The 25,130-nt window shown below is 44.9% G+C and overlaps 2 protein-coding genes across 7 annotated transcripts in view; both read right to left on the bottom strand.

The window, feature by feature from the left end:
- TAF2 (TATA-box binding protein associated factor 2) overlaps positions 1 to 5,455 on the bottom strand; it is a 108,225-nt gene extending 102,770 nt beyond the window's left edge. For all 6 annotated transcript variants that reach the window (XM_055431600.2, XM_055431599.2, XM_055431602.2 and 3 more), the window contains exons 1-2: positions 5,085 to 5,455; positions 4,409 to 4,463 (exon numbers count right to left, since the gene is read on the bottom strand). In XM_055431600.2, coding sequence (XP_055287575.2) covers positions 4,409 to 4,463; positions 5,085 to 5,167 — 138 coding nt within the window. In that variant the 5' untranslated portion in view covers positions 5,168 to 5,455. The remainder of the gene's footprint in view (positions 1 to 4,408; positions 4,464 to 5,084) is intronic.
- A 4,237-nt stretch (positions 5,456 to 9,692) lies between these two features.
- Positions 9,693 to 24,937, bottom strand: DSCC1 (DNA replication and sister chromatid cohesion 1). The gene is made up of 9 exons (XM_055432361.2): positions 24,665 to 24,937; positions 22,185 to 22,353; positions 19,297 to 19,431; positions 17,932 to 18,022; positions 13,961 to 14,099; positions 13,408 to 13,460; positions 12,509 to 12,663; positions 11,232 to 11,380; positions 9,693 to 10,172 (listed from the first exon to the last, which is right to left on the bottom strand). The coding sequence occupies exons 1-9, from the start codon at positions 24,832 to 24,834 to the stop codon at positions 10,064 to 10,066; spliced, it is 1,170 nt and encodes a 389-aa protein (XP_055288336.2). The 5' UTR covers positions 24,835 to 24,937; the 3' UTR covers positions 9,693 to 10,063.
- Positions 24,938 to 25,130: the final 193 nt, after the last annotated feature.

Here is a 25,130-nt window from a genome sequence, read left to right as displayed (position 1 = left end):
CAGGGTGACAATATACAGCCTTGACATACTCCTTTTCCTATTTGGAACCAGTCTGTTGTTCCATGTCCAGGGTAGGCCTGGTGTTTATTATATATATTATATAATGTATATATTATATATATATGTATATATTTATTATTAATACGTAGATTTATTATACAAATGTATCCAAACACACAGGATACATTTGAGTAACTGGCAAACCCTCAGTCATTCTCTGATCTCTCTCTGAGTGAGGTCCATGGTGGAAGGACTGAGTGACACCAACGGGCCACCTCTCCCCCTTCTCCAAGATGGTAAATCAACACAGCCTGACACCTCTGGGAATGGCAGAGATCAGCGCCCCCAGAGACGCGGACGATGCCTACTCCACCTTCATTTAACTCAGCCATGTGGCCAGTGCAAAAGCCAAGTGGGTCTTGCAGAAAGATCGTGAACTATCACAAACTTGCCAACTACAACCACGTTTACAGAAGTGATACTCTGACTGCAGCGAATTAGCACAGCTCCAGGTAGCAAATACTGCCATGAATTATCAAGCAATTTCCCACCGCTCAATTCCCATCAGGAAAAATAAACAGAAGCAGGTTGTGTTCGAGACATGAGAACCCCATCACTATCATCTAGTAACTCTATCAATTCTCTGCTCGGTCAAAACAAAATCCAAAAGCCCCCTGACTGCAGGGCAGCCCAAAGTGAATCACACTGGTATGCTACACTGACAACACTACACTATCTGGACCTGGTGAGAGAGGAAAAGCAAGTTCTCGACCCGCCTTCCTAGAGAACACACGGATGGCACAGGCTGAGAGTTAAATCTCATGCACGTTCAGGGGACTGTCACATCAACAGAGCTTCTAAGGTTCCAGTGGTCTGAAGCACACAAAAATAAACCTAAAGTGAAAAGTTATTGCACTTTGCACTTCCCATCAAGAGGGAGAAAAAAAGGCAGGAAAATTGGGAGGCTTCTTTGCATTCAGAGAGTCATCTTTACATTCACGCCTATCGCTTACTAGGCAATCATCAAGACTGTCATCTTCTGGAAGAGGTCCAGAACAAGAAAGGGCTCTGCAGTGGGTCCAGGCTGTGGTCCAAGCGGCAACCCCCTCAGGCCGTATGACTCAGCAGAGCCACCAGCACTGGGCCGTGCCCAGCAGACAGGGATGCTGCACTGACTCTGGCTTTCTCCAACAGGATGACACTGCACTGCCATTCCGGGGTTTCAGAGGACACCCGTGACCTCTTCTGCCAGCAAATATTTTCTATGTGCAAAGCAACTCCTGCTTTGCTACTAGACCCTGCAGCAGAGACCGAACACATGACCATGGGACTTTCAAAAATTTCAGGTAGTTTTTGTTAACTGAAATGGCTATCGTGAACAGAGTGTGTGCAGCAGCTTTCCACCTTTTAATGGAAACACCACCTCCGGACCAGGCCCAAGCAGGTTCCTAAGGCACAGAAAGCAAACGGCATGCGCCACTGACTCAGAACCCAAAGAGACTGGCTCCCATCGACTCTCCACCTCCCCCGCAATCCACACCCATGACCTCACAGAGAGTTCCCCGTGTTTAACAGCAGGACAAGACACAAGCCTGAATTACGAATAAGTCTGCACAGCATGCTAGCACAGTTGAAAATGGATGGTAACTGCCATCAGAACTCACTGAAGCGTAGTCCTGAAACACAGTGGAAGAAAACTCTACTGTGGACAGGACGCCAGCAAACACAACAGGTGGTTCAGTGTTTACAGAAGTAGAAATGACCCAAGTACACTTCTACAGGGATCCAGGGGCAGTTGCTAGGTTGACCAGCTGGTTAGGAATGTGTAAAGAACGAGACTAAAAGACTGAAAATAAGAGGATGATGGGAAAAGTAAGTGTACACATGAATTTCTCAGAGTAGGTATAATATGAAAATGTTATCACGTAAATGACCAACAGAGGCATCCTCAGAGACTGTGGAGGGGGCCCTCAAAAATCAACTGACAAGATTATCTATCCAGCAGATGTTCCCAGACTCTTTCCCTAGCCACCCTAATACACAAAGTGGTCACGGTAGCAAGAATGGAGGCTTCACACGAACCCAACAACATGCTCTGTCCTCAACAAAGCCTGATCTGGTCACCATCAATCCTGAGTGCCCGCCTCCCCACAGCAGAGGATCCAAATAAGTGTCTAACAAGGGATCCTCCCAGGAAGGATCAGTTAGTCACTCAGCAGTAAAATGATATTAGACAGCTAGTATAGTAGAGAGGAGACAGTAATTTATCCTTATAAAAACAGACACATACTCTACATTTTCCTTCCCTATTAATACAATTTACTTACAAAAAGCCATCTGTGTCAACATACTATCCCATACACACTTCCATGTGTATAGAAAAGTGTGGCAGAATTTACACATAAATTTTACATGCAAAATTAATTTTGTCCTCTCATCCAGAAGTGGCCAACATGATCAATTGCTAAAGGCTCAGCTACAGCACCAACCGAGACCTCTAACAAGAGGCCATCCTAAATCAGTGACCTATCGATATTATGACACTAGGTAATCTCTCCACAGCCAGACAGACCCGGGAGCCAATGGGCAAAAGCTGGAGGGACTATGTTCACGACTGCTTCAAAAAGCCACTGAAAGAATTTTGCTTCCTGTCTTGAAGACCTCAGGTTCAGGGCGTTCAGAAGCCTAGTGGCCAAAGGAGGAATGCATCCAAGAGGGCACAGAGCCACAGATTTATGAAACTGGAGGCTGAAACTAAACCACTTTGGGCTCCTCACGCCATTGAACCAACAGGCCCAGAAAGGAGTCACTGTCCTGGCTGAAAGACTAGCAGCAACTGGGATTCTGTTACACAACAGAAGCAAGAATTCCATTTGCAATTCAGGGGGGTCAATGGAAGGCCTCTGAGGTCCTGTTGACGAATAACCCTAACCAATGGAAAACTGCAACAACCCAAATGAAGTCAAAACCAGCAAGGATGCAAAATGAAGGTCTATGGCAACCCACTCCAGTGTTCTTGCCTGGAGAATCCCAGGGATGGGGGAGCCTGGTGGGCTGCTGTCTATGGGGTCGCACAGAGTTGGACACGACTGAAGTGACCTAGCAGCAGCAGGACAGACCAAAAGAAGTGCTGTCAAAAGGGAAGGGAAGACTGGAATAGGTAGAAGAATAAGAAAGCTGTGTCCATCAACTTTGACGGTGACATCAACTGAAGAAAGCAAAGGCCAGAGTAACTAATTTTCACATTCTTTTACCCGCCTTTCTTCCATTACAGGAAAGAGCTAATACTTCAGGTGGGAAAAGTGCTGAAACTGCTATTTCTTCACACAAATGGATTACTTCAGGGATCAGCAAACAAAAGGGCCAGAGGCTAAATAGATATTACAGGCCTCACAGTTTCACAGCTATTCCACTTTGCCACTGCAGCTTCAAAGCAGCCTTAGACAGTTTATAAATAAATGGGTGCAGCTGTGTTCAAATAAAACTTTACTTACAAAAACATGTAGTGAGCTAATGCCACAACACAGCTCAATGCTACAGCAGCTGATGGAACTTCCTTAAGCTGGAAGCACTGTCACCTAAACGGGAGTGCCGAGAGGGAGGTCTGGGGGCAAAAGGGCTGGCCTGCTGCAGACACCCTGCTTTCGCCCTTCCTGATCTGCCCTCTAGCCCTACTCGGTATCCAAGAAGATGCATTAACTGGGCACTAGCCTTCCGGCTGCTGGTCAGGGTGGTCAAACCAGAGGCATAAAGAGGCAATGGGAAACAGAAGAAAAGGGAGCTCCACAGATTCATAACCCTGGGTCTCAGGCTATCAACAGCGTTCCTAGAACAAATATATCAATCCACATGGATATCTGGATATATATCATATATGGATACATATATGCATATATACCAACCCATATGGGTATAACAATCCATACACCTGAATTGGCAGGGGGGTGGGGGGGGACGACAATTACTAGGTTTCAAACACCTTTGTCTAGAACTTTACTACAAAGCAATGCCAGGGAAACAGGGTCAGGCAAAAATCAGAAAACAAAAGCAGCCTCTGAACAGTCAAGTTAATAAGTCAGTTTGTGTATCAACCTTAATTTTTTCACAGAAAAAAATCTCACTGTGGACTTATTCCTGTTTCACACACAATTCTAAAATGTTTGGTAATGTAGACTTTCATATTCCACAACATATTAAGAGAAATAAATTTTATCTGGGAAACAGGAAAAAAGGAAATGGAGAATTGAGGTGTTGGCCAGTATAGTAGTAAGGCCATGGCTCTTGAAGTCATACACGTTTGAATTCTAATTCGTATCTATTCTCAAAACCCATGACCTGGAGTGGAATTTTTCTAAGTACTGTAAAGCATGGTGGTGTTATTGCTTATAATTGCTGAGAATATACTTACCACAACAGATTTTCTCTGAAAGTTTATGTTGTTGATGCAGACGACCTGATGGGTTGTACATCAAAGAATAAAGAAAATATTTCAATTATTAAACTGCATAATTCGATCCCAGTGTAAACAAGAACTGTGTTCTAAGCAGCTCATAATCATACTTATCTTTCATGCTAAAACCCTAGAAATTAGCGTAACTTGCTCATTTAAAATTCAGCAAAAGCCACGAAAATAAATTTTTTTAGACAAAAGTGCAATTTAAGAAAAAGGTATATTAATCTGCAAAGGGCAGTAAATCTGCTGAAATTACACTGTCATTCAAAACATTTTCGCCCTACAAGCCTGTGGGCGGTTTCCAGTTTCCCACTAGGCTTTCGAGGCCCTCTGAGTCAGTTTCAAGCGATCACTGAACCTGATTATTTATAACTAATGAAAACCAAACCTAGAAGTGTTAGTCGCTCCGCCGTGTCCGTTCTGTGACCCCATGGACTGTAGCCCGCCAGGCTCCTCTGTCCATGGGATGCTCCAGGCAAGAATGCTGGAGTGGGCAGCCTTTGCCTCCTCCAGGGGATCTTCCCGACCCAGGAATGGAACCTCGGTCTCCCGCGCTGCAGGCGGAGTCTTAACCGTCTGAGCCACCCGGGAAGCCCCAGAAGAAAGGGAGATAAAAAAAAAGAATACTTATAATTTATACGGCCTCGGGCTTTCAAAGCCCTTGTCCCCTTTCTTCCTGTTCATTCTGGCGGGGTCAGAGCCAGTCGGCGGCATGAAGGGGCCCGCGGAGCTCGGCTTCCCGGCCTCCCGGGCGGCGGCGGGGCATCACCGGCCTCGGGCACCCGGCGCTCCCCGCTCCCGCACGCTCCCAACAGTCACGGCCCGCGGCGGGGGCGCCCTGGGCACCGCGCCTGGCCCTGCCCGACCCGCCGCGGCCGCCCCTCACACACGCTCTGGGGACTCGGCTCGGCCGTCGTCTCTGCCGAGCGTCTGTCACGGAGACACTCCCCTCAGCAGCGCCCGACAGCGCCCGCCAGCCGACATCTTTCCCGGCACCTCTGACCCCTGACGTCAGCGGAAGTAGGGCGGAGCCGAGGCGGCAGCCGGAAGTCTTGCTGCCGTGGGCGGGGCTTGGCGAGCACCGGGGTCTGCGTTTGCCATTTAACGTGCAGACGGCGGCTGAGAACCGTTGAAGCTGAGGAGACTTGACAGAGAACTGCTGAAATTGAGGAAACTTGACAGATATTTTGTGGATGACGCGAGCACAGCAGGACGGAAAGGCGAAACATTAAATTTTAGAGGAATGAAGTTGTGGCGCAAACACTGAAAAGCACGGGGACGAAGTTTTCAAAGCGCCAGGGGCCGGGACCTAGCAAACCAGAAGGCGTCCCTCCGGGCGCTGTGTAAAAAGCTTAACTCCCCGGAGCTGCGACTTAGGCTGGAAGAGACGAGATTACACCTCAAGGAGTCTTAACTCGAATTCGAGTCCTCACTAGGCATTGCTGCCTCGGTATTTATTGAAAATTAATTAAATAAATGGATTATACAGATGCAGAATTTCTGAAACACCGGACTATTTTAAAGTCATCTGCATTTCATGTGCATGAGAATAAAACGGTTGTAAATTCCAGTGACAGTTAAATCTTGGTTAATTGTGGATTATCCATTAACTTTTTTTTTAAACTTTGGACCAGGTTTAACACTTCCAACAGTCCTGATGACAAGTTCATTCAGTTCAATTCAGTTGCTCAGTCGTGTCTGACTCCTTGCGACCCCATGAATCATAAGCACGCCAGGCCTTCCTGTCCATCACCAACTCCCGGAGTTCACTCAAACTCATGTCCATCAAGTCGGTGATGCCATCCACTCATCTCATCCTCTGTTGTCCCCTCCTCCTCCTGCCCCCAATCCCTCCCAGCATCAGAGTCTTTTCCAGTGACTCAACTCTTCGCATCAGGTGGCCAAAGTATTGAAGTTTCAACTTCAACATCAGTCCTTCCAATGAACATACTGGACAGATCTCCTTTATAATGGACTGGTTGGGTCTCCTTGCACTCCAAGGGACTCGCAAGAGTCTTCTCCAACACCACAGTTCAAAAGCATCAATTATTCTGCGATCAGCTTTCTTGACAGTCCAACTCTCACATCCATACATGACCAAGGGAAAAACCATAGCCTTGACTAGATGGACCTTGGTTGGCAAAGTAATGTCTCTGCTTTTTAATATGCTATCTAGGTTGGTCATAACTTTCCTTCCAAGGAGTAAGTGTCTTAATTTCATGGCTGCAATCACCATCTGCAGTGATTTTGGAGCCCCCAAAAATAGTCTGACACTGTTTCCCCATCTATTTCCCATGAAGTGATGGGACCAGATGCCATGATCTTTGTTTTCTGAATGTTGAGCTTCAAACCAACTTTTTCACTCTCCTCTTTCACTTTCATCAAGAGGCTTTTGAGTTCCTCTTCACTTTCTGCCATAAGGGTGGTGTCATCTGCATATCTGAGGTTATTGATATTTCTCCTGGCAGTCTTGATTCCAGCTTGTGCTTCTTCCAGCCCAGCGTTCCTCATGATGTACTCTGCATATGTTAAATAAGCAGGGTGACGAGATACAACCTTGACGTACTCCTTTTCCTATTTGGAACCAGTCTGTTGTTCCATGTCCAGTTCTAACTGTTGCTTCCTGACCTGCATACAGGTTTCTCAAGAAGCAGGTCAGGTAGTCTGGTATTCCCATCTCTTTCAGAATTTTCCACAATTTATTGTGATCCACACAGTCAAAGGCTTTGGCATAGTCAATGAAGCAGAAATAGATGTTTTTCTGGAACTCTCTTGCTTTCTCCATGATCCAGCGGATGTTGGCAATTTGATCTCTGGTGCCTCTGCCTTTTCTAAAACCAGCTTGAACATCTGGAAGTTCACAGTTTACATATTGCTGAAGCCTGGCTTGGAGAATTTTGAGCATGACTTTACTAGCGTGTGAGATGAGTGCAATTGTGCAGTAGTTTGAGCATTCTTTGGCATTGCCTTTCTTTGGGATTGGAATGAAGACTGAGCTTTTCCAGTCCTGTGGCCACTTATGAGTTTTCCAAATTTGCCGGCATATTGAGTGCAGCACTTTCACAGCATCATCTTTCAGGATTTGAACTAGCTCAATTGGAATTCCATCACCTCCACTAGCTGTGTTCATAGTGATGCTTTCTAAGGCCCACTTGACTTCACATTCCAGGATGTCTGGCTCTAGGTGAGTGATCACACCATCGTGATTATCTTGGTTGTGAAGATCTTTTTTGTACAGTTCTTCTGTGTAATCTTGCCACCTCTTCTTAATATCTCCTGCTTCTGTTAGGTCCACACCATTTCTGTCCTTTATGGAGCCCATCTTTGCATGAAATATTCCCTTGGAATCTCTAATTTTCCTGAGGAGATCTCTTGTCTTTCCTATTCTGTTGTTTTCCTCTATTTCTTTGCATTGATCACTGAGGAAGGCCTTCTTATCTCTCCTTGCTATTCTTTGGAACTCTGCATTCAGATGCATCTCTCCTTGCTATTCTTTGGAACTCTGCATTCAGATGCTTGTATCTTTCCTTTTCTCCTTTGCTTTTCACGTCTCTTCTTTTCACAGCTATTTGTAAGGCCTCCTCAGACAGCCACTTTGCTTTTTTGCATTTCCTTTCCATGGGGATGGTCTTGGTCCCTGTCTCCTGTACAATGTCATGAACCTCTGTCCAGAGTTCATCAGGTACTCTATCTATCAGATCTAGTCCCTTAAATCTACTTCTCACTTTCACTGTATAATCATAAGGGATTGATTTAGGTCATATCTGAATGGTCTAGTGGTTTTCCCTACTTTAGTTCATTAGCTAAAATTAATTTGAACTTTGGTCTAAAGGAAAACATACTAGGAAAATAAAGATGTAAAATAACTTTATCAAGCATTCCAAAACCAGAAATTACTTGTACTTTTTGAGTATTACTGTGTCAGTATCCTTCATTATAGGATTATAAACTAGTTAGTATTCTTCACAGGGGATTAGTATTGAAAAGGGTCTTCTTGAATTACCAACTTTTTAATACCATTTTGCATGGAAGATGGAGTATATTTAGCGAGATAGATGCAGTTGGGTTAAAAAGAGGTCACTGGGTTAAAGAAAGGATGGGAGGCAAATAAGCAGTGAAGCAGTACAGACTTTCATCCCAAAGTGCGTATCTGAGGTAGGAGATAGACGGGCCCCTGGGCTGGGCGGCTGGTGGCTGTCAAGTGAAGAAAAACTGAAGCTTTGTTTTCCCCACACTCCAAGGACAAAGCTAGTTGCAGAAGCTGAGCTCTGCTGGAACAGATTAGATGACCATTCCTGAGGTCAAGGAAACATCCTGACCGCACAGGTGCAAAAAGGCTCCTTGGAGGTAAAAAAGGGAGGCAGGGCACCAATACCCCCAGTGGTCTCTGTGGTGGAATCCATCTTCAGCAAAAAGTTGCGCATGGACCTTAGGGAGCACCCTGGAACAGATCAGATGTGGGGGAAGAAGTAAGAAGATGGGCCAAAGGGAAACAAAGACCAGGAAGAACTGTCCAATAGAAGTGACTGAAGCCGCCTTTACTGTGCTCCTCCGCATTAGGGAGGGTGGCCACACCCTTTCTTTCCTGGTGTGTTTTTCTGCCTTATTCTGTCTTAAACTGTTTCTCTCTGTGCTCCCCCACTTGTTAAGCTGTATCTCTGAAAATAAACTTTGTACCTGTTTTTACAGTTTTTGCTTCCTCAAAACATTTTTGTTTTCAAAGGAGGCGAGAGCCAAGGGAACTTTACTTCTTGCCTCTAGCTCCTGGTGCTTCCCTCACGGCTCAAACAGTAAAGAATCTACTTGCAATGCCGAAGACCAGTGTTCTCACCTGGAGAATCCCATGGACTGAGGAGCCTGGAGGGGCTATAGTCCATGGGTTCGGAGAGTCGGATATGACTAAGCGACTAACACTTTCAATTTCACTTCTAGCCCCTGGTGGTGGACTAGCAGCTAGGATTCTCGGTTTTTTACCCTGGCTACCCAGATTTGATTCCTGGGCAGGGAACTAAGATCTCTCTTCAGGACCACTCACTGCTGTCTTTCTGAAGTCATATCTACAGCAGCCAGGTGAGCAGAAGCCATTATCAAGCCAATTCCATCAAGACAAACAGCTACTGTAAATCATTGATAGCATCGTGTAATTCCTGTTTTGGTGGGAGGTCGAAAGTAGGGGGGAGCTCACTTGGGAAGTGATATTTAAGTAAATAAATAATTCTCTTCTAGGAAACTATTACTATTTAGTTCTCTGAAAACTTTCAAATTTATTAATGACCAGAATGTCAAATCCTAATTAAAGAAACGCAATTTTCAGTATAAAAAACCAAACCTGTTACTCTATACATGAACTTATATAGACTACCAAGCTATACTGAATACAGAAAATAACACTTTGTCCTTGCTTACACTGTCTACACGAGACAAACATATCCTGAAAGACAGAAAATATCCTGTCACCTTTAAGAAAAAAGAGCAGTAGTTTTAAAACACTTAAGATGAGGAGAAAAGGCCTCAAAGCATTGGGTTTTTCAAAGTCTGCAATACAAATACATAAGAAAACACTTTCTTATATCCAGCAACATTAGTCCAAAGAAAAAACTGTTGTTCTTTTTAAGAAATGGGTCTTCTTGAGTTATAAACTTTAACACCATTTTGCATTGAAGATCGAGCGTATTTTGTGAGCAGTGCACCAATGGTTTGCTTCTCTCCACACAAATCTCTGTGGGAACAATAAAAAAATAATGAGCAAAATAAAACAAAAAAAAGGAACATCATAAATAGTCTAGGGAACATAACACGATATTCACAGCACTAGTTCTTTATATCTCCCCCCTAAGTCCACCTTTCCAACAAACATAAGGGTATGTATTTGTGGGAGAGAGAAGTGTAAAGGGCGGTTACTAAGCCATAACTGAACTAGGTACATTACATGTATGTATTATCTCCAGCCTCCACGGTAAGAGTATGAGTCATGCATTATTTAACCCCATGTGAGATATGAGAAAACTGAGGCTGGGTAAAGAGAAGAGAGAGGCCCCAAGAGGCATGGGACACAGTGAGGAAGTGGTATTGTTTGTCAGTGGATTTTGGGAGAAGGAAATGGCACCCCACTCCAGTCCTCCTGCCTGGAGAGTCCTGTGGACAGAGGAGCCTGGTGGGCTGCTGTCCACGGGGTCACACAGAGTCGGACACAACTGAGCGACCTAGCATGCATGCATGCACTGGAGAAGGAATTGGCAACCCCCTCCAGCGTTCTTGCCTGGAGAATCCCAGGGACGGCGGAGCCTGGTGGGCTGCCGTCTATGGGGCTGCACAGTGTCGGACACGACTGAAACAGCTTAGCAGCAGCAGCAGTTGTGGATTTTGGGTCAGTCTTGCAAGCAGTGACTTCAGGGTGAACTTGTTCTTATGAATTCTGACTTCTCCCAAAATGTTAAGGCAGCAGGAAGAAAAGAAGATGGCCATCAGAGAGGGGCAGTGGCCTGACAGTCACAGAGAGCAAGCACACAGCAGACTGTCCTCTAAGAGCTGCAGTTTGCACGAAGAGCAGAGAAGGGACTCTACACACAGCAGAGAGGAAGCGCGGTGACACGGAGCCCCCAGCCAGGTCAGTACTTGTGCAGAATGGTAAGAGGAGAGCCAGCCAGGACTTGAGCAAGCTGGGAAGGAGGCAGAGTCGTCAGGGATAACTCACAACAAAACGAGACAAAACTGAAGCCGTCCGCTACCTCTTGTAAAAAGAACAATCCTCAAAATCCATCTGTAATAAATCACTTACTGAATATATGGAGCAATATCTTCTTCTGTCCACTTCTCTCTCAGAGAGAACAGACCATTGAAACGTTCCTGATCCCCCTCAGGTAAGTCTTCAGATTTCAACAGAAATATGATTTCTGGCCTTGACTGTCTATCTACCAAGGCCAAACCCTGTAAGAAATGAGAAAAATGAGAGCTCAAGTAATGGTTTAATGTTAAAAAAAAAAATGACATTCTTTTACCTTATATCCATGAAGCTTAGCATCATGAAGCTGAGAAGCCTTTTTCATAAAGAGAGCACCTCTGAGCAGTCGCTTTCCTTCCCTTCTAGAATCTGGCTTTTACCACCACCAGTTTAGTGAAAAGGCTCTAGTTTTGAAGCTCACTGTGAGCTGTCATTACCAAGCCCGTGGGCCATTTACTGGATTCATCTCACTAGCCCCCTTGACTTCATTAGTACTGCTCACCTCTTCCACTTTAAGCCTGCATCACGATTTCACGCCTTTTCTCCTGACCTGATGTTGTCATTCCCTGGGCCCCAGACCACCCCTCTAACTGTTTCGCTGTCACTGTCCTGGGTAACCTCCTCTAAACCTGTGACTCCATCCACCACTTACTTACTTGCTCATGACTGTAATATTTGCACTTCCCCTCAAATCCCTTGTCCACGCACCAGACCGCTTCAGCTGAACTTATACGTGAGCTCACTGTGTCTGCTGCCCAAACCAGCTCTAAGCCCCACTATCGCAGGAAACCTAGGAAGTGAAAGGCTCAGTCGTGTCTGACTCTTTGCAATGCCATGCATTCTCCAGGCCAGAACCCTGGAGTGTGCAGCTATTCCCTTCTCCAGGGGACCTTCCCAACCCATGGATCGAACCCAGGTCTCCCGCATTGCAGGCGGATTCTTTACCAGCTGAGCCACAAGGGCAGCCAAAGGGAAACCTAGTCCAAGGGAAACCTAGTCCAAGGGAAACCTAGGCATCAACCTAACTGTAAATGGGCCCAAGCGATCTTACTGAGGTGACAAATGTTCTAAAACTAAACTGTGGTGGCTGGGAACTCATTCAATTTACTACAAATCCTTTACAAACGGGCAGATTGTGATATGTAAATTAGACTTCAATTAAGTGGGGTTTGTGGGTTTTTGTTTTGTTTCTTTAAAGGATTTTTGTGATGGATTGAGTGCAGAGTGCACCGCTAAGGTAGGAAAATAAGTTGTCTCCTGTATCAGTTCCGATACAGGCCTCGTTTCACCCAGCAGCCTGCTGAGGTGCGCAGGTTATCGTGCGGCCGCCTCACCTTAAGCTGATCGAGCCGAGTTGCCATGCCTTCGGGAACACTCTGTTGCCATACCTCCTGAAACTCGGCGAGATTGAACTTCACTGCATTCTGCAGTAGCATCTGTGCTGTAGCTCTGCATACCTTGTCTGCACTCAGTTCAAAATAAACTTCACCTAAGGAAGGGGTGAAGACGCTTACTCCTTGGAAGGAAAGTTATGACCAGCCTAGACAGCATATTAAAAAGCAGAGACATTATTTTGCCAACAAAGGTCCGTCTAGTCAAGGCTATGGTTATTCCCGTGGTCATGTATGGATGTGAGAGTTGGACTATAAAGAAAGCTGACTGCTAAAGAATTGATGCTTTTGAACTGTGGTGTTGGAGAAGAGTCTTGGACTGCAAGGAAGTCCATCCAAAAGAAGATCAGTCCTGGGTGTTCATTGGAAGGACTGATGTTGAAGCTGAAACTCCAATACTTTGGCCACCTCATGCGAAGAGCTGACTCACTGGAAAAGACTCTGATGCTGGGAAGGATTGGGGGCGGGAGGAGAAGGGGACGACAGAGAATGAGATGGCTGGATGGCATCACCGACTCTGTGGACGTGAGTTTGAGTGAACTCCGGGAGTTGGTGATGGACAGGGAGGCCTGGCGTGCTGTGATTCATGGGGTCGCGGAGAGTCGGTCACGACTGAGCGACTGAAATGAAGTGAAGGAAGGGGTAGCAGCTGGCGTCACACTGCCTTCTGAACTACACTCCCATCCCCTTCCCTCAGTGCTGATTCATGGCAGGAGTCACACACAACTCACCCCCATCCCCCCAGGGAGGTCTCAGCTTTAACAGGAAGGCACTTCAAAAGGCAAGCCGAGTTTAACACACCAAGAGTTAAAACACCCGTTAAAATATTCTCCCAGTCTTACCTTCCTCTGTGTATTTCTTCCCATAACATTTAAGACAGTGTTCAATCATTTCCCTGAGAAATTTTAAACACTTATTTGAAAAGTTTTCACAATTTTATGCATTAACTTTCAAACACTATTGCTAACTATAAACTAAGATATAAATTTGAAATACTGGAACTTCCCTGGAGCACAGGTTTGATTCCTGGTCAGGGAACTAAGATCCCACATGCTATGTGGTGCTGCCAAGAAAATTTAAAAAATAAAAACTAAAATATAGTGGAAAACTACGATGTGCCAGGCCCCATGTTGAATGTTTTTATACAAATCATGTGAGCATACATTTATTATAAAATAACGTATATAATTATTTCTTTATATTTTAAATGGCAGGAAAAAAAAGTGACATTTATTCTCCCCAGTGACCAAAATTCCCAAGTCCTTTTTAGTTGTATATTTTTCAGATTTCTATAAAATATTAAAATATAAATAGTATATGCCCTGAGTTTAGTCCTACCCTGGATAATAATTTTCTTTCCCTTAAAATCTGGAAGGATGGGGAATAAATACTTACTCTGGCTCCAATGGTCCAAGTTCCTGAAGGCATGTATTCAAAGGAACTTTGCTAAAAGACCAAGATTCAGAATCCACAAGCTGAGTTATATGATTCAGAAGTTTCATCTCATAATCAAATTCGAGAATCCTCCAATAACCTATAAATTGCCAAAGTTACATTTACTAAGGAACATTCATTTTAAACAAATTTAATGTAAACAAATGCACTGACTGATAAGACTCATACAGTAGCGGTATACTCTTGCCCACTGCAAAAAAAGAGATATGAAAAGTCTTAGCTTTCTTTATAAACAATGCTTCTGTTTCAGCTTTCCTCCCAGTCGTTGCAAACTGTGTCAAGGGAGGTCAGATAGTTTTTAAAGAGTACTTTGCACATGATCAACATTTTGACTTTTTTTCCAAGTGCTTTAATCCTCAATTATCTCATAATAATCTTGTTCTAAATGGAAATGGGGAAACCGGTAGCTGGTATGGTCCATTTCTTAGAGGATCACACAAATGAGCTGAGGTCGCAGGCCGGATATTCCACACGGTGACCTCTGCAGCAGGGCACTGTCATGGGTACACCCCTGCCAGCCACCCTGGAGAGGTGTTCTCGTGCTCGTGAAGAAGTCTATCAAGGACTATCCTGGTGGTCCAGTTGTCAGGAATATGCTGTGCAATGCAGGGGATATGGGCTGGATCCCCAGTTGGGGAACTGAGATCCTGCATGCTGAGGAGTAACTAAGCCTGCAAGTCACAACGAGAGAGCCTGTGTGCGCCAACTGCTGAAGCCCGAGTAGCACAGCTGGAAAATCAGGGCACCACACTGAAGGATCCCGTAAGAGGCAGTGAAGACCCACACGCCGTAAGCAACTAAGACGCCAGGCAGCCAAATGAAAGAATAAATATGTTTTTAAAAAGAAGTCTAGAGAGGGTGAGGGTGGGATGATTTGAGAGAATGACACTGAAACATGTATGTTGTCATATGTGAAACGAATCAGCAGTTCAGGGTCAATGCATGTTACAGGATACTCGGGGCTGGTGTGCAGGGATGACCCAGAGGGAGGATAAAGGGAGGAGGGACGTGAGAGGGGGGTTCAGGAGGGGGAACTCATGTACACCTGGGGCGAATTCATGTCAATGTATGGCAAAACCAACCAATATAATATTGTAAAAGAGAAAAAAAAAAAAGGAAGGCTAAAAAAAAAAAAAGAATAAATCCTTAAGGAAGCATTGAAAAGTTTGTCTATTTGCAGGTTAGTTATCTTTTGATGATGAATTTATGGATTTTAAAATAAAGCAGCTCCTAATCAAAAAAGCAACTTCCAGATAAATATGGTCAATTGAATACATGTGTTTATTTTCACACTCTTGAAAACATACTAAAATGAAAATCAAGGAGTAAAGAAATGCACGAATGCCCAAAGGACAAACAGAACTTGAGAGGCGATGTCAGGAGAATCTTGGAAGCTGGGACATCAGTAGGTGAGTGGTAGCTAACTTAGTAAAGAAAGCAGAAGCCTTAGTCTGTGCAGCTGCCTTCCATCTGCCACACCTGGATAGCCTAGACAGCAAATGATGGACACCAATGGTTTCCAGACAGGTGACCAGCATGAACTTGGTAGGGAACCAAAGCTCTGTCTTAGATGATCTGTTTTCAGTACATGCGTCTAAATTCTGAATCTAGGAATAACAGAACATTTGTCGCTGAAGTATATGCTATATAAGCATATATTATGAATGACTGCAGCAGTAGGATGATGGCATTTAAGAAGGACCTTCATTGGCTCTGTTAATTCAACAAGGATGTCATAATTCTAGATATTATACAACTATAATATCTAGAGCTACACAGTCCAGTATGGTACCCACTAGCCACATGAAGCCTTTGAACTATTGGAATACAACTGATGTGGATGGAGATAGAATGTAAGTATGGGCGTCCCAGGTGGTGCTACTGGTAAAGAACCCGCCTGTAAGAGATGTAATAGATGCCGATTTGATCCCAGGTCTGAAAGATCCCCTGGAGGAGGGCACAGCAACCCACTCCAGCATTCTTACCAGGAGCATCCCCGTGGACAGAGGAGCCTGGTGGGCTACAGTCCATAGGGTTGCATAGAGTGGGACATGACTGAAGCAACTTAGCATGCATGTATGCAAGTGCATGAAGTAAGTATTAGATTCACCCTGAGTTTCAAGACTCAGTATTTTAAACTATCTCATTAATAATTTATATTTTGGAGTTGTTTGTAGAAATGTGTAAAATATATTGTGTTAAATCTATGAATAAAACATTTCACCTGTTTTCTGTGTGAATGCTGAACAATTTTAAATTAAAAAAAAAAAAAAAAAAGAAGAAGTCTAGTTCATTCACGAGATAACAGACTCAGGTACAATGTGGACCAGCAGCAAAACAAAGGCTGGGTGTCCAGATATAGTTCCCAATCCCTGTGAAAGATGATGAAGTGCTATCTTATAACCGAAGGCACTGCCACCATCCCTGGAGAAACAAATCAAGTGCACACCTATCATTTCCAAGGGAGAATGTTCCTATTCTTATTCTGAATAAAAGCAATGTTAAAACATGGAATGTGTGATACAAAACTGAAAAAGAAAACTAGGAAAAAACCTGTGCATCCCACCCCATCGTGCACACACCAAAACACTGTCCATTCCCATGCAATAAACAAAAAATAGAGGGCTGCATTAAAGCCACGTTTCCATTCTTAACCTTAATATTCATGGTATCCCTGCTGCTGCTGCTGCTGCTAAGTCACTTCAGTCGTGTCCGACTCTGTGTGACCCCATAGACGGAAGCCCACCAGGCTCCCCCGTCCCTGGGATTCTCCAGGCAAGAACACTGGAGTGGGTTGCCATTTCCTTCTCCAATGTGTGAAAGTGAAAAGTGAAAGTGAAGTCGCTCAGTCGTGTCTGACCCTTAGCGACCCCACGGACTACAGCCTACCAGGCTCCTCCATCCATGGGATTTTCTAGGCTACACCATAGTAATTAGAATCAAGCCTCCACAATTAAAAACTCAAGGAACCACAACAAAGAACTAAGTGCTTCTGAAGCACTAACTAAGTTACAGAAATAACTAAGTTAGTTCTGAACTCATGTGCAGCTGCTTTACTCAGCAGAATTGACCACAGAAGCTAATCTTGCTTGGAAGATTGTGAGTAAACTGAAAAGTGCATCCACCAAACCATGCCAATTTTCTCCTTCCTAACACATGCATGCAGAATTAAGCTGCTTCTCTGGGCAAGTTTGAGGGGGCTGAGAAACGCACACAAACATCTACTCAAGTATTAATGCGGGCCCAGACGTGGCGGGTGGGGAGGGTAGGGGTTGTGGGGAGACTCCCATTCCACCATTCCGGACCAGGAAAAAAAATCAAAGAACATTGAAGAAGATTCTGCTGGGCTACTCCATCAATCTCTTGCTGCTACCACTTTTACACAGGTTGATTATATAAACTACTTCACACTTATTCAAAAGCATGTTGAGTGATCACAAGAATAAACAGATCTTCCAAGCAGTTTGGAAATTCCATGAGTTAATTCTGAACCAGGAGCTCAAGTACCTGGTTTGATGCCTCAACCTGTCACCATCTTGACATAGAGCCCTGGACCAGTCTGTTTCCCTTCACAGACCTTGGTTTCCTCCTATTAAAGACAACGAAGGGAACAGACTACCTGATATCTAAGACCTTTCCTGATCAAATGTGGTTCTTCCATTACCATGTACTCCAAAGGAAAAGGCCTGTAAGGAGTGAATCAAGTCACTGGTTAGAGAATGACGTCCGTGTTAAAGGTGATCACATGGAGTCTCTACCCCACACCCCAAAACACAAATATCGTCATCTCTAAGACCAGAAGAGGATTAAATAAACAGCATGCAACAGCAATAAACAGAAGATGTACAAAAACCTCTCTCTCTCAAATGATTCCCAATCCCACCATTATTGATAATAGTAAGTAATGCTACCTCCGATCTCACAGGCATTGAGAGCTTGTAACTGAGTCATTATTTCTTCCTCACTTGCCTGAATTTGATCAAGCAAATCTTCAGTCGTATACTGAAACAAACAAAAAAAATGCATTTTAGAACAAAGAATTTTTTTCAGAATTATTGAATTTTGAGGGAATAAATACATAGGGACAGAAAAGGCAATATTTATAGCTTAATTTCTTTAGTTAATGTGTAATGATAACTAGACAAAAGCAAAGAATATCTTAGAAGAAAACAGAGCAAATCTTTGTGTTGTTGAATGTGGCAATTGTTTTAGATATGATGCTGAAAACACAAGCAATAAAATGTAAACACATTATGTGGACTTCATCAAAATGAAAACTTCTGTACTTTTACTTACCACAATTTATAAAAAAAAAAGTCAAGAAAGTGAAATGATAACTCATAAAATAGAAGAAAATATTTGCAAATTCTGTCTGTCAAAGAGCTTGTGTTTAGATTACATAAAAAACTCTCCAACAATTTAATAATAAAGTAACCCAACTGAAAATTGGCAAAGGGGTTTCTGCATAAACATTCTCTATAAAGCCCATATAGAGTGACCACAGGACCCATCAATTCCACTCGCACATGTGTGTATATATCTCCAAGAAAAATTAAAACACAGGTTCACTAGACACTTGTACATGAATGTTCACAGCAGTGTTATTCACAATTAGCAAATAATCAACAACAATCAAAAAGTAGAAACTACCCAAATGTTCATCAACCGATGAATGGATGCAAACAATACGGCATACCCATAAGACAGGGTATCATTCAGCAATGAAAAGGAATGGATGAACCCTGAAAACAGCATGCTAGGTTAAAGACGCCTGCCAGAAAAGGCCACTTATTGGATTCTATTCACACAAAATGCCCAGAAGAAGCCTAGGGCTGAGGTGGGAGAGGAGAGAAAGGCGGGACTGAGAAGGAACAGCTAAGGGTTCAGAGCTTGCTTGGAGGGGTGATAAATATATTCCAAACTTCAAGTTGATGATCGCACAACTCTGTGAATGCACTAAAAACTGTTGAATTACACACTTTAAAATAAGCAAATTGCTTGGTATATGAATCAGATCTCAATAAGGCCGTGACAAAGCAAAAAGGTCAATCAGTTGAACTTCTAATACAAATAACGATGGAAGGCGGTAGGGGGACAGAAGAAATGAGATTGACAAAATATTGATAAATGGTCAACAGAGTGAACATGAGTCCTTCTGCTTTGGGGTACGTTTGAAATTTTCCTAATATGAACTTCAAAAAGAATGTCACCATTAAAGAATGTCATTATAGCTCTATTTTTAAAATTCCAATTAAAAAAATGAAAATAAGTCTTACTTTTAAATGACTGGAATCCTTTTCTTTTTCACCGTCAGGTCCTTCATAGGTATTTTCCATCAAAAGTTTCTTTAACTTCTTTAGTTTAGGTCTACACCTTCTTAATTCCCAGTAATTGTTAGAAAAACCAAAGATCTAGAGATAGACAAATACATCATAATCTTTTAGAGGCCATTCTAAAAGAAAACTTTATATAAAATTTCATCCAACACATCTGTCCTCCAACAGAAGCAAGAAAAGGGAGCCAAGGTATTCTGCTTTCTGCCGGGAAGGTACTCATCCAGCCATCTGCTTGAGACGGATACCCATCTTCAGGTCACATCTGTTTAAATCTCAATCAAGAAGACACGGCCAATATAATGAGAATGGATAATTAAGCTTCCATTGTCGTCGTTGTTCAGGGGCTAAGTCAGGTCCGACTCTTTGTAACCTCATGGACTGCAGCACGCCAGGCTTCCCTGTCCTTCATTATCTCCCGAAGTTTGCTCAAACTCATGTCCACTGAGCTGGCGATGCCATCCAACCATCTATTCCTGTCGCCCCATCCTCCTGCCTTCCACATCTCAAGTGTATTCTGGAAACTTAAAGATGTGCCCACAAAAGAATGACCAGGAAGGTGAAAATTCTGCAAACCAGGTAGAAACCACAGAGAAAGAATATATTTAGGCGGAAAAACAGAAAGTAAAGAAGAGACATTATCACAGCCTTCAAATTATGCACGGACGTTAAAGTGAAGAGGGAGCACTCTTGCTGTGTTGCTCAAGACACTAAAATTAAGCAGATGTTAAAAAAGAAAGACTTCTATTCAGTGCAAGAGCTTCTACAGGGAGAACAGCAACTAACTCCTTACTGGATCTGAGAAACAGTAAGAGGCCTGTCACTCAAACCAGGGGACAGCGGCCAAGTGGCAGGTGAACTGCTGTTACCCTTCTCTTCAGTCTCCAGGGTTTGTGCAATCAACACCAGCGCTTAGGTGCTCAAAAATTGTTTCACATGAAAGAAATGGACACAGGCCGAAATGGACTCTCTCTGGGTTACACTGTAGCTCTAAGACGGACGGTCAGGGGCAGCACCCACTCTCAAACCGGTAGAAGCTGTGACTGGCGAGACAAAGTCCAGAGCCTGGTGGAGATGCCGCGGAGTCTACGCAAAGCTTAAGGACCAAAACAGAAAGACTACTGAGCTCATGCACAGCTCACAAAAGGGCTGGACCCAGCACACAGATGGTGCTGTGTGCTTTTGTGTTGAGGGAGAAAAGGAAGTTTAGGATGGACTTTTAATTCATTGCCAACATTGAAAAATAAGGAGATTTTGCCCCCTAAAACCTAAATTTTAAGCTTCACTTGGACAAAAGAAATCAGAAGGTCTGGCAATGCTGGGCTGCTTTCCCACAAGCCCAAGAAGCGCCTGCCTACCTGCCTGAGGCCTGTGCACCCCAATCTGTCACAGACCCCCATTCCCTATCACCCCTGAGTCTGGGCACCCACTGCCATTTATCAATGCCAGTCTGCTCTGCTCAGGTGCATTCCTGACCAAGCCTTTTTAAGCATCTGAAGTGCAACCCAAAGATTCTGAAACTCTGGCTAGCAAATCTCTGTTAAGTTTTACTTGGTTCCAGAACACAGAACTCTGGTAAGAAGAGCTCAAAGGTACTCAGGGATGTTTAAACCCTCTCCAAAACACCCACAAGACAGGTACATGATGAAAAAAATAACAGCTTTTCCAAAAGGATGAAAGTCAAAATTTCTAGCTCATCACAATCAAAGACCTAACTCTACAAAAACCAAAGTACAATATTTACTGGCAGTTCCTCTGTTCTAGCAACATCATATGAACCACTCAAGTGTCCCAGTATTTTCCCTTATTTCTATTCCAATTCTATTTTTAAGAAGTGGTTGCTTTGAAGTTAATCTAACAGAATTAACGTGCTTTGACTGAATATGTGTAACTATCGAGCCAGGATAGAAACTTCTGTTTAGCATCTGCCATCAGCAGTCTCCAAAGTACTTAAGAATTTGTTATACATGGCTACGGGTAGTAATGAACTAACCAACCTCAAAGGTGAGAAACACGCTTCCCTCAAAAGCATGTTTTTTCCATTTCCCTACATCACCTAAGACGAACTAAAAAGCCTCTTGTTGAAAGAGGAGAGTGAAAAAGTTAGTGTAAAGCTCAACATTCAGAAAACTAAGATCATGGCATCTGGTCCCATCACTTCATGGGAAATAGATGGAAAAACAGTGGAAACAGTGCCAGACTTTATTTTTGGGGGCTCCAAAATCACTGTGGATGCTGATTGCAGCCATGAAATTAAAAGACGCTTACTCCTTGGAAGGAAAGTTATGACCAACCTAGACAGCATATTAAAAAGCAGAGACATTACTTTGCCAACCAAGGTCCGTCTAGTCAAGGCTATGGTTTTTCCCGTGGTCATGTATGGATGTGAGAGTTGGACTGTGAAGAAAGCTGAGCGCCGAAGAATTGATGCTTTTGAACTGTGGTGCTGGAGAAGACTCTTGAGAGTCCCTTGGACTGCAAGGAGATCTCTAAAGCAGATCAATTCTGAGTGTTCATTGGAAGGACTGATGCTGAGGCTGAAACTCCCAATACTTGGCCACCTCATGCGAAGAGCTGACTCACTGGAAAAGACTCTGATGCTGGGAGGGATTGGGGGTGGGAGGAGACGGGGACAACAGAGGATGAGATGGCTGGATGACATCACCGACTCGATGGGTATGAGTTTGAGTGAACTCTGGGAGCTGATGATAGATAGGGAGGCCTGGCGTGCTGTGATTCATGGGGTCGCAAAGAGTCAGACAAGACTGAGCGACTGAACTGACTGAACTGAACTGTCTTTTTCAAATAAGTCAGGAAACAGAAGACAGTACCTCAGTGTGAATAATATCACAGGGTGTTTCTTCCATCTTCAGCTGCTCTGGAATTTTACAACCAGGAATAATAAGCAACAAATTGGAAGTGTCTGCTACTTTCAAATCATATGTTTTGTCTTCACTGCACAGAACGGCCTGCTCATCCTTATCACCACGAATCACTAGACTGCAGGAAAACAAGAGAAGAAAATACACGGTTTACTGAGACACCATTGGCCAGCCTCATTACACACAGTTCCAAAACCCTCCAGGTTCCTAAAATTTACAAGAAAGTCTTGAGGCTATGTCTGGCCCTGCCTTTCACAGGTCACCCCCGCCCCCTGGGCCAACTGACTCACTAAGGAAAAATAACTCCATACAGGCCAAAAAAGAAAAGAAAACCAAAGAGGCCAAATGTTACCACATGGCATCTTTGTGTAAACCTCTGGGAAGAGTATCCATCACCTGCAGTCAAGATGTCACAACTTTCTAAAATCGCTAAAGCAATACTTTTCAAACTTATGAGTATGTATGTTAGGGAACCCTGTTAAAAAGCAGGTCAGGATGCAATTGGTCTGGGGTGGGACGTAGGATTCTGCATTACTAATAAGCTCCCTGATGAGGACTATGCTGCTGGCCATGGTACCACCCAAGTGGTCCTTCCTGTTTTGGCCTGAGCAACCCCTCACCATCAACTGAACACATCCTGGCCTAATCATCACCTACGCTGCAAAGAAACTGGGACCTTGAGAAAAGGCCGCAGTGCTGAAAGAAAAACGTGCAATGGGTATGTTTACAAACTAGAGGAAAACGATGTCTCTGACAGGGGGTCACAGGTAGAAAAAAGCAAGAAGGAAGAGGGGAAGGTCAAAAGTGAGAAGGGGAAGAAGAAAAAAGACAAAGGTAATGGAGACGACAGAAACGGAGTTGATTCTAGCAATCTTCCTTGTCCATGTTTAACCCTCCTGTACCCAATTCACTGCTTTTAAATAATTAAAAAACCTGAACTAAAAGACTGAATTTTCTCTTTTTTTAGAAACACTAATCCTTCATTTAAGTGAAAATATAGTTTTGTTTTTTTTAAAGCTTTCTGGTGCTAACAACATTCAATAGTCCCAAGTACCTACTCTTAACATATATGACCACATTGCACCATCTCTGCTTTCAAATACTTTGTTTAAAACAACAACCCCTTCCCTCACCAAAAAAAAAAAAATTAACACATTTTCATTGTTTTTTGCCAGCTAGATTAACTGGACAAAGCAGGTGCTCACACCTTAAGTCTTTTCTCGAAGTCTTGCCAACTCAGCTGAGATGAAAACCCACAGTGATGCTTCTCCCTCAGTTCCCTGAGAAATCCTTCACTGAAGACTAGCCTATGACTATAACAATGTTCGATGAGTAAAGTAAGAAAAGTGAAAGTCTGAAGGCAGCATAATTTAAAAAGAGAACAAATTTATTTATTTAGCTGCACCAGGTCTTAGCCGCAGCATGTGGGATCTAGCTCCCTGATCAGGGATTGAACACCGGCCCCCTGCCTTGGGAGCACAGTCTTAGCCACTGGACCACCAGGGAAGTCTCCTAATTTAAAAATGCCTACAAGATAACAAAGGTGAAAGTCACTCTAGTTGTGTCGGACCCTTTTAGACTCCGTGGTCTGTAGCCCACCAGGCTCCTCTGTCCATGGGATTCTCCAGGCAAGAGTACTGGAGTGGGTTGCCATGCCCTCCTCCAGCAGATCAACCCGGGTCTCCTGCATTGCAGGCCGACTCTTTGCCACCTGAGCCACAACTATGTAATAAAACACAGGTGTCAGAGGAAAAGCAGGGCAGAAGAGAGTTAAACAAGAACGCCTAACTCCTCATTTTCCGGGACTGCACAAGGTTGAGACAGAGGATGGACTTCTCCTGTATGTTTTTTAACCCATGGTCTTGCAGCAAATGTGTAGCGGACCTAGAATTAGAAAACTGCTTCAGATTCTCAGTAGTGACCCCAAGCAAGTCTTTTTTTTTTTTTTTTGAGGGCCTTTCAATTACCTAATCCGTGGGGAAAAAAAAGACAGTTTTAAACCTATTCCCCCAAAGTCCTAACTACGCCCTAGGTAAAATAAACCTAAGGAGAAGGCGAGAGGAACTCTGTAAATGTTGACACTATCAGCGGGCCTCACGGTAGAACGCAGGCGCTCGGCGCACGGCCTGGGCGCGCGGCTCGGGAACACCCCCGACTTCCGCCGCGCCGCTTCCGGACTCGCGCCCGCCCGCGGGGCCGCCAGCGGGATGGGCCGGCCGGCCCGCTGGCCCCGGCGAGGGGCGCGCGGGCTCCTCCCCGACTCCCCGCCAGCCGCCGCCGCTCGTCTCTGCGCCCCCGGGCCCCTCCCCGGGTCCCCACCTGCGCCCCGCGCGCAGCCGCCGCTCGTCTCTGCGCCCCCGGCCCCGGGGCATCTCCGCTCCCCCGGGGTCCCCCGACCCGCGCCCCCGGGCCCCTCCCCGGGTCCCCACCTGCGCCCCGCGCGCAGCCGCCCGCACAGCGCGGGCTCCAGCTCCAGCAGGCACACGTCGCCGGCGGCCGCGGGCCCGAAGCGCAGGCAGTGCGCGGCGGGCAGCAGCTCGGCCGCGTCCAGCTTGGCGGTCTGCAGCGTCGCGTCCACCTGGGCGCGGGTCCTCTCCATCGCCGCCGGGGGCGCGGGAAACGGCGCGGGAAAGCGGCCGGCAGGCGCGCGGCCTCGGCCGGCGGGCGTCCCCGGGCGGGGCCGGAACCGGGGGCGGGGAGACTGGGCGGCCCGCCCCGGCCCTCCGCGGCTCCCCTCGCCCCGCTTCCGGCGGGGACCCCGCCCTCGCGGCCGTCGGCACAGCGGCGGGCGGGCCTTGACAGACGCGTTTTGCCCGCATCTCTGCGGGACTCTTTCATCACGGGAAGCGCTTCCCTGCAGGCTCAGCTAGTAAAGAATCCGCGTTCATTGCGAGA

Source organism: Moschus berezovskii, chromosome 16, assembly GCF_049115385.1.
Source record: "Moschus berezovskii isolate FMDL1 chromosome 16, NW_MosBer_1.0, whole genome shotgun sequence".
NCBI lineage: Eukaryota > Metazoa > Chordata > Mammalia > Artiodactyla > Moschidae > Moschus > Moschus berezovskii.
Note: the sequence above shows the minus strand (reverse complement) of the source record. Positions and strands in the feature narration are given on the sequence as shown.

Excerpts from the sequence above, each read along its gene's own strand:
- DSCC1 (XM_055432361.2), bottom strand. The coding sequence starts at position 24,834 with ATGGAGAGGACCCGCGCCCAGGTGGACGCGACGCTGCAGACCGCCAAG. Across the intron at positions 22,354-24,664 it reads CGGCTGCGCGCGGGGCGCAG|TCTAGTGATTCGTGGTGATA; the intron begins GTGGGGACCCGG and ends GTTTTCCTGCAG. Across the intron at positions 12,664-13,407 it reads GAAGAAATACACAGAGGAAG|GTGAAGTTTATTTTGAACTG; the intron begins GTAAGACTGGGA and ends CCCCTTCCTTAG.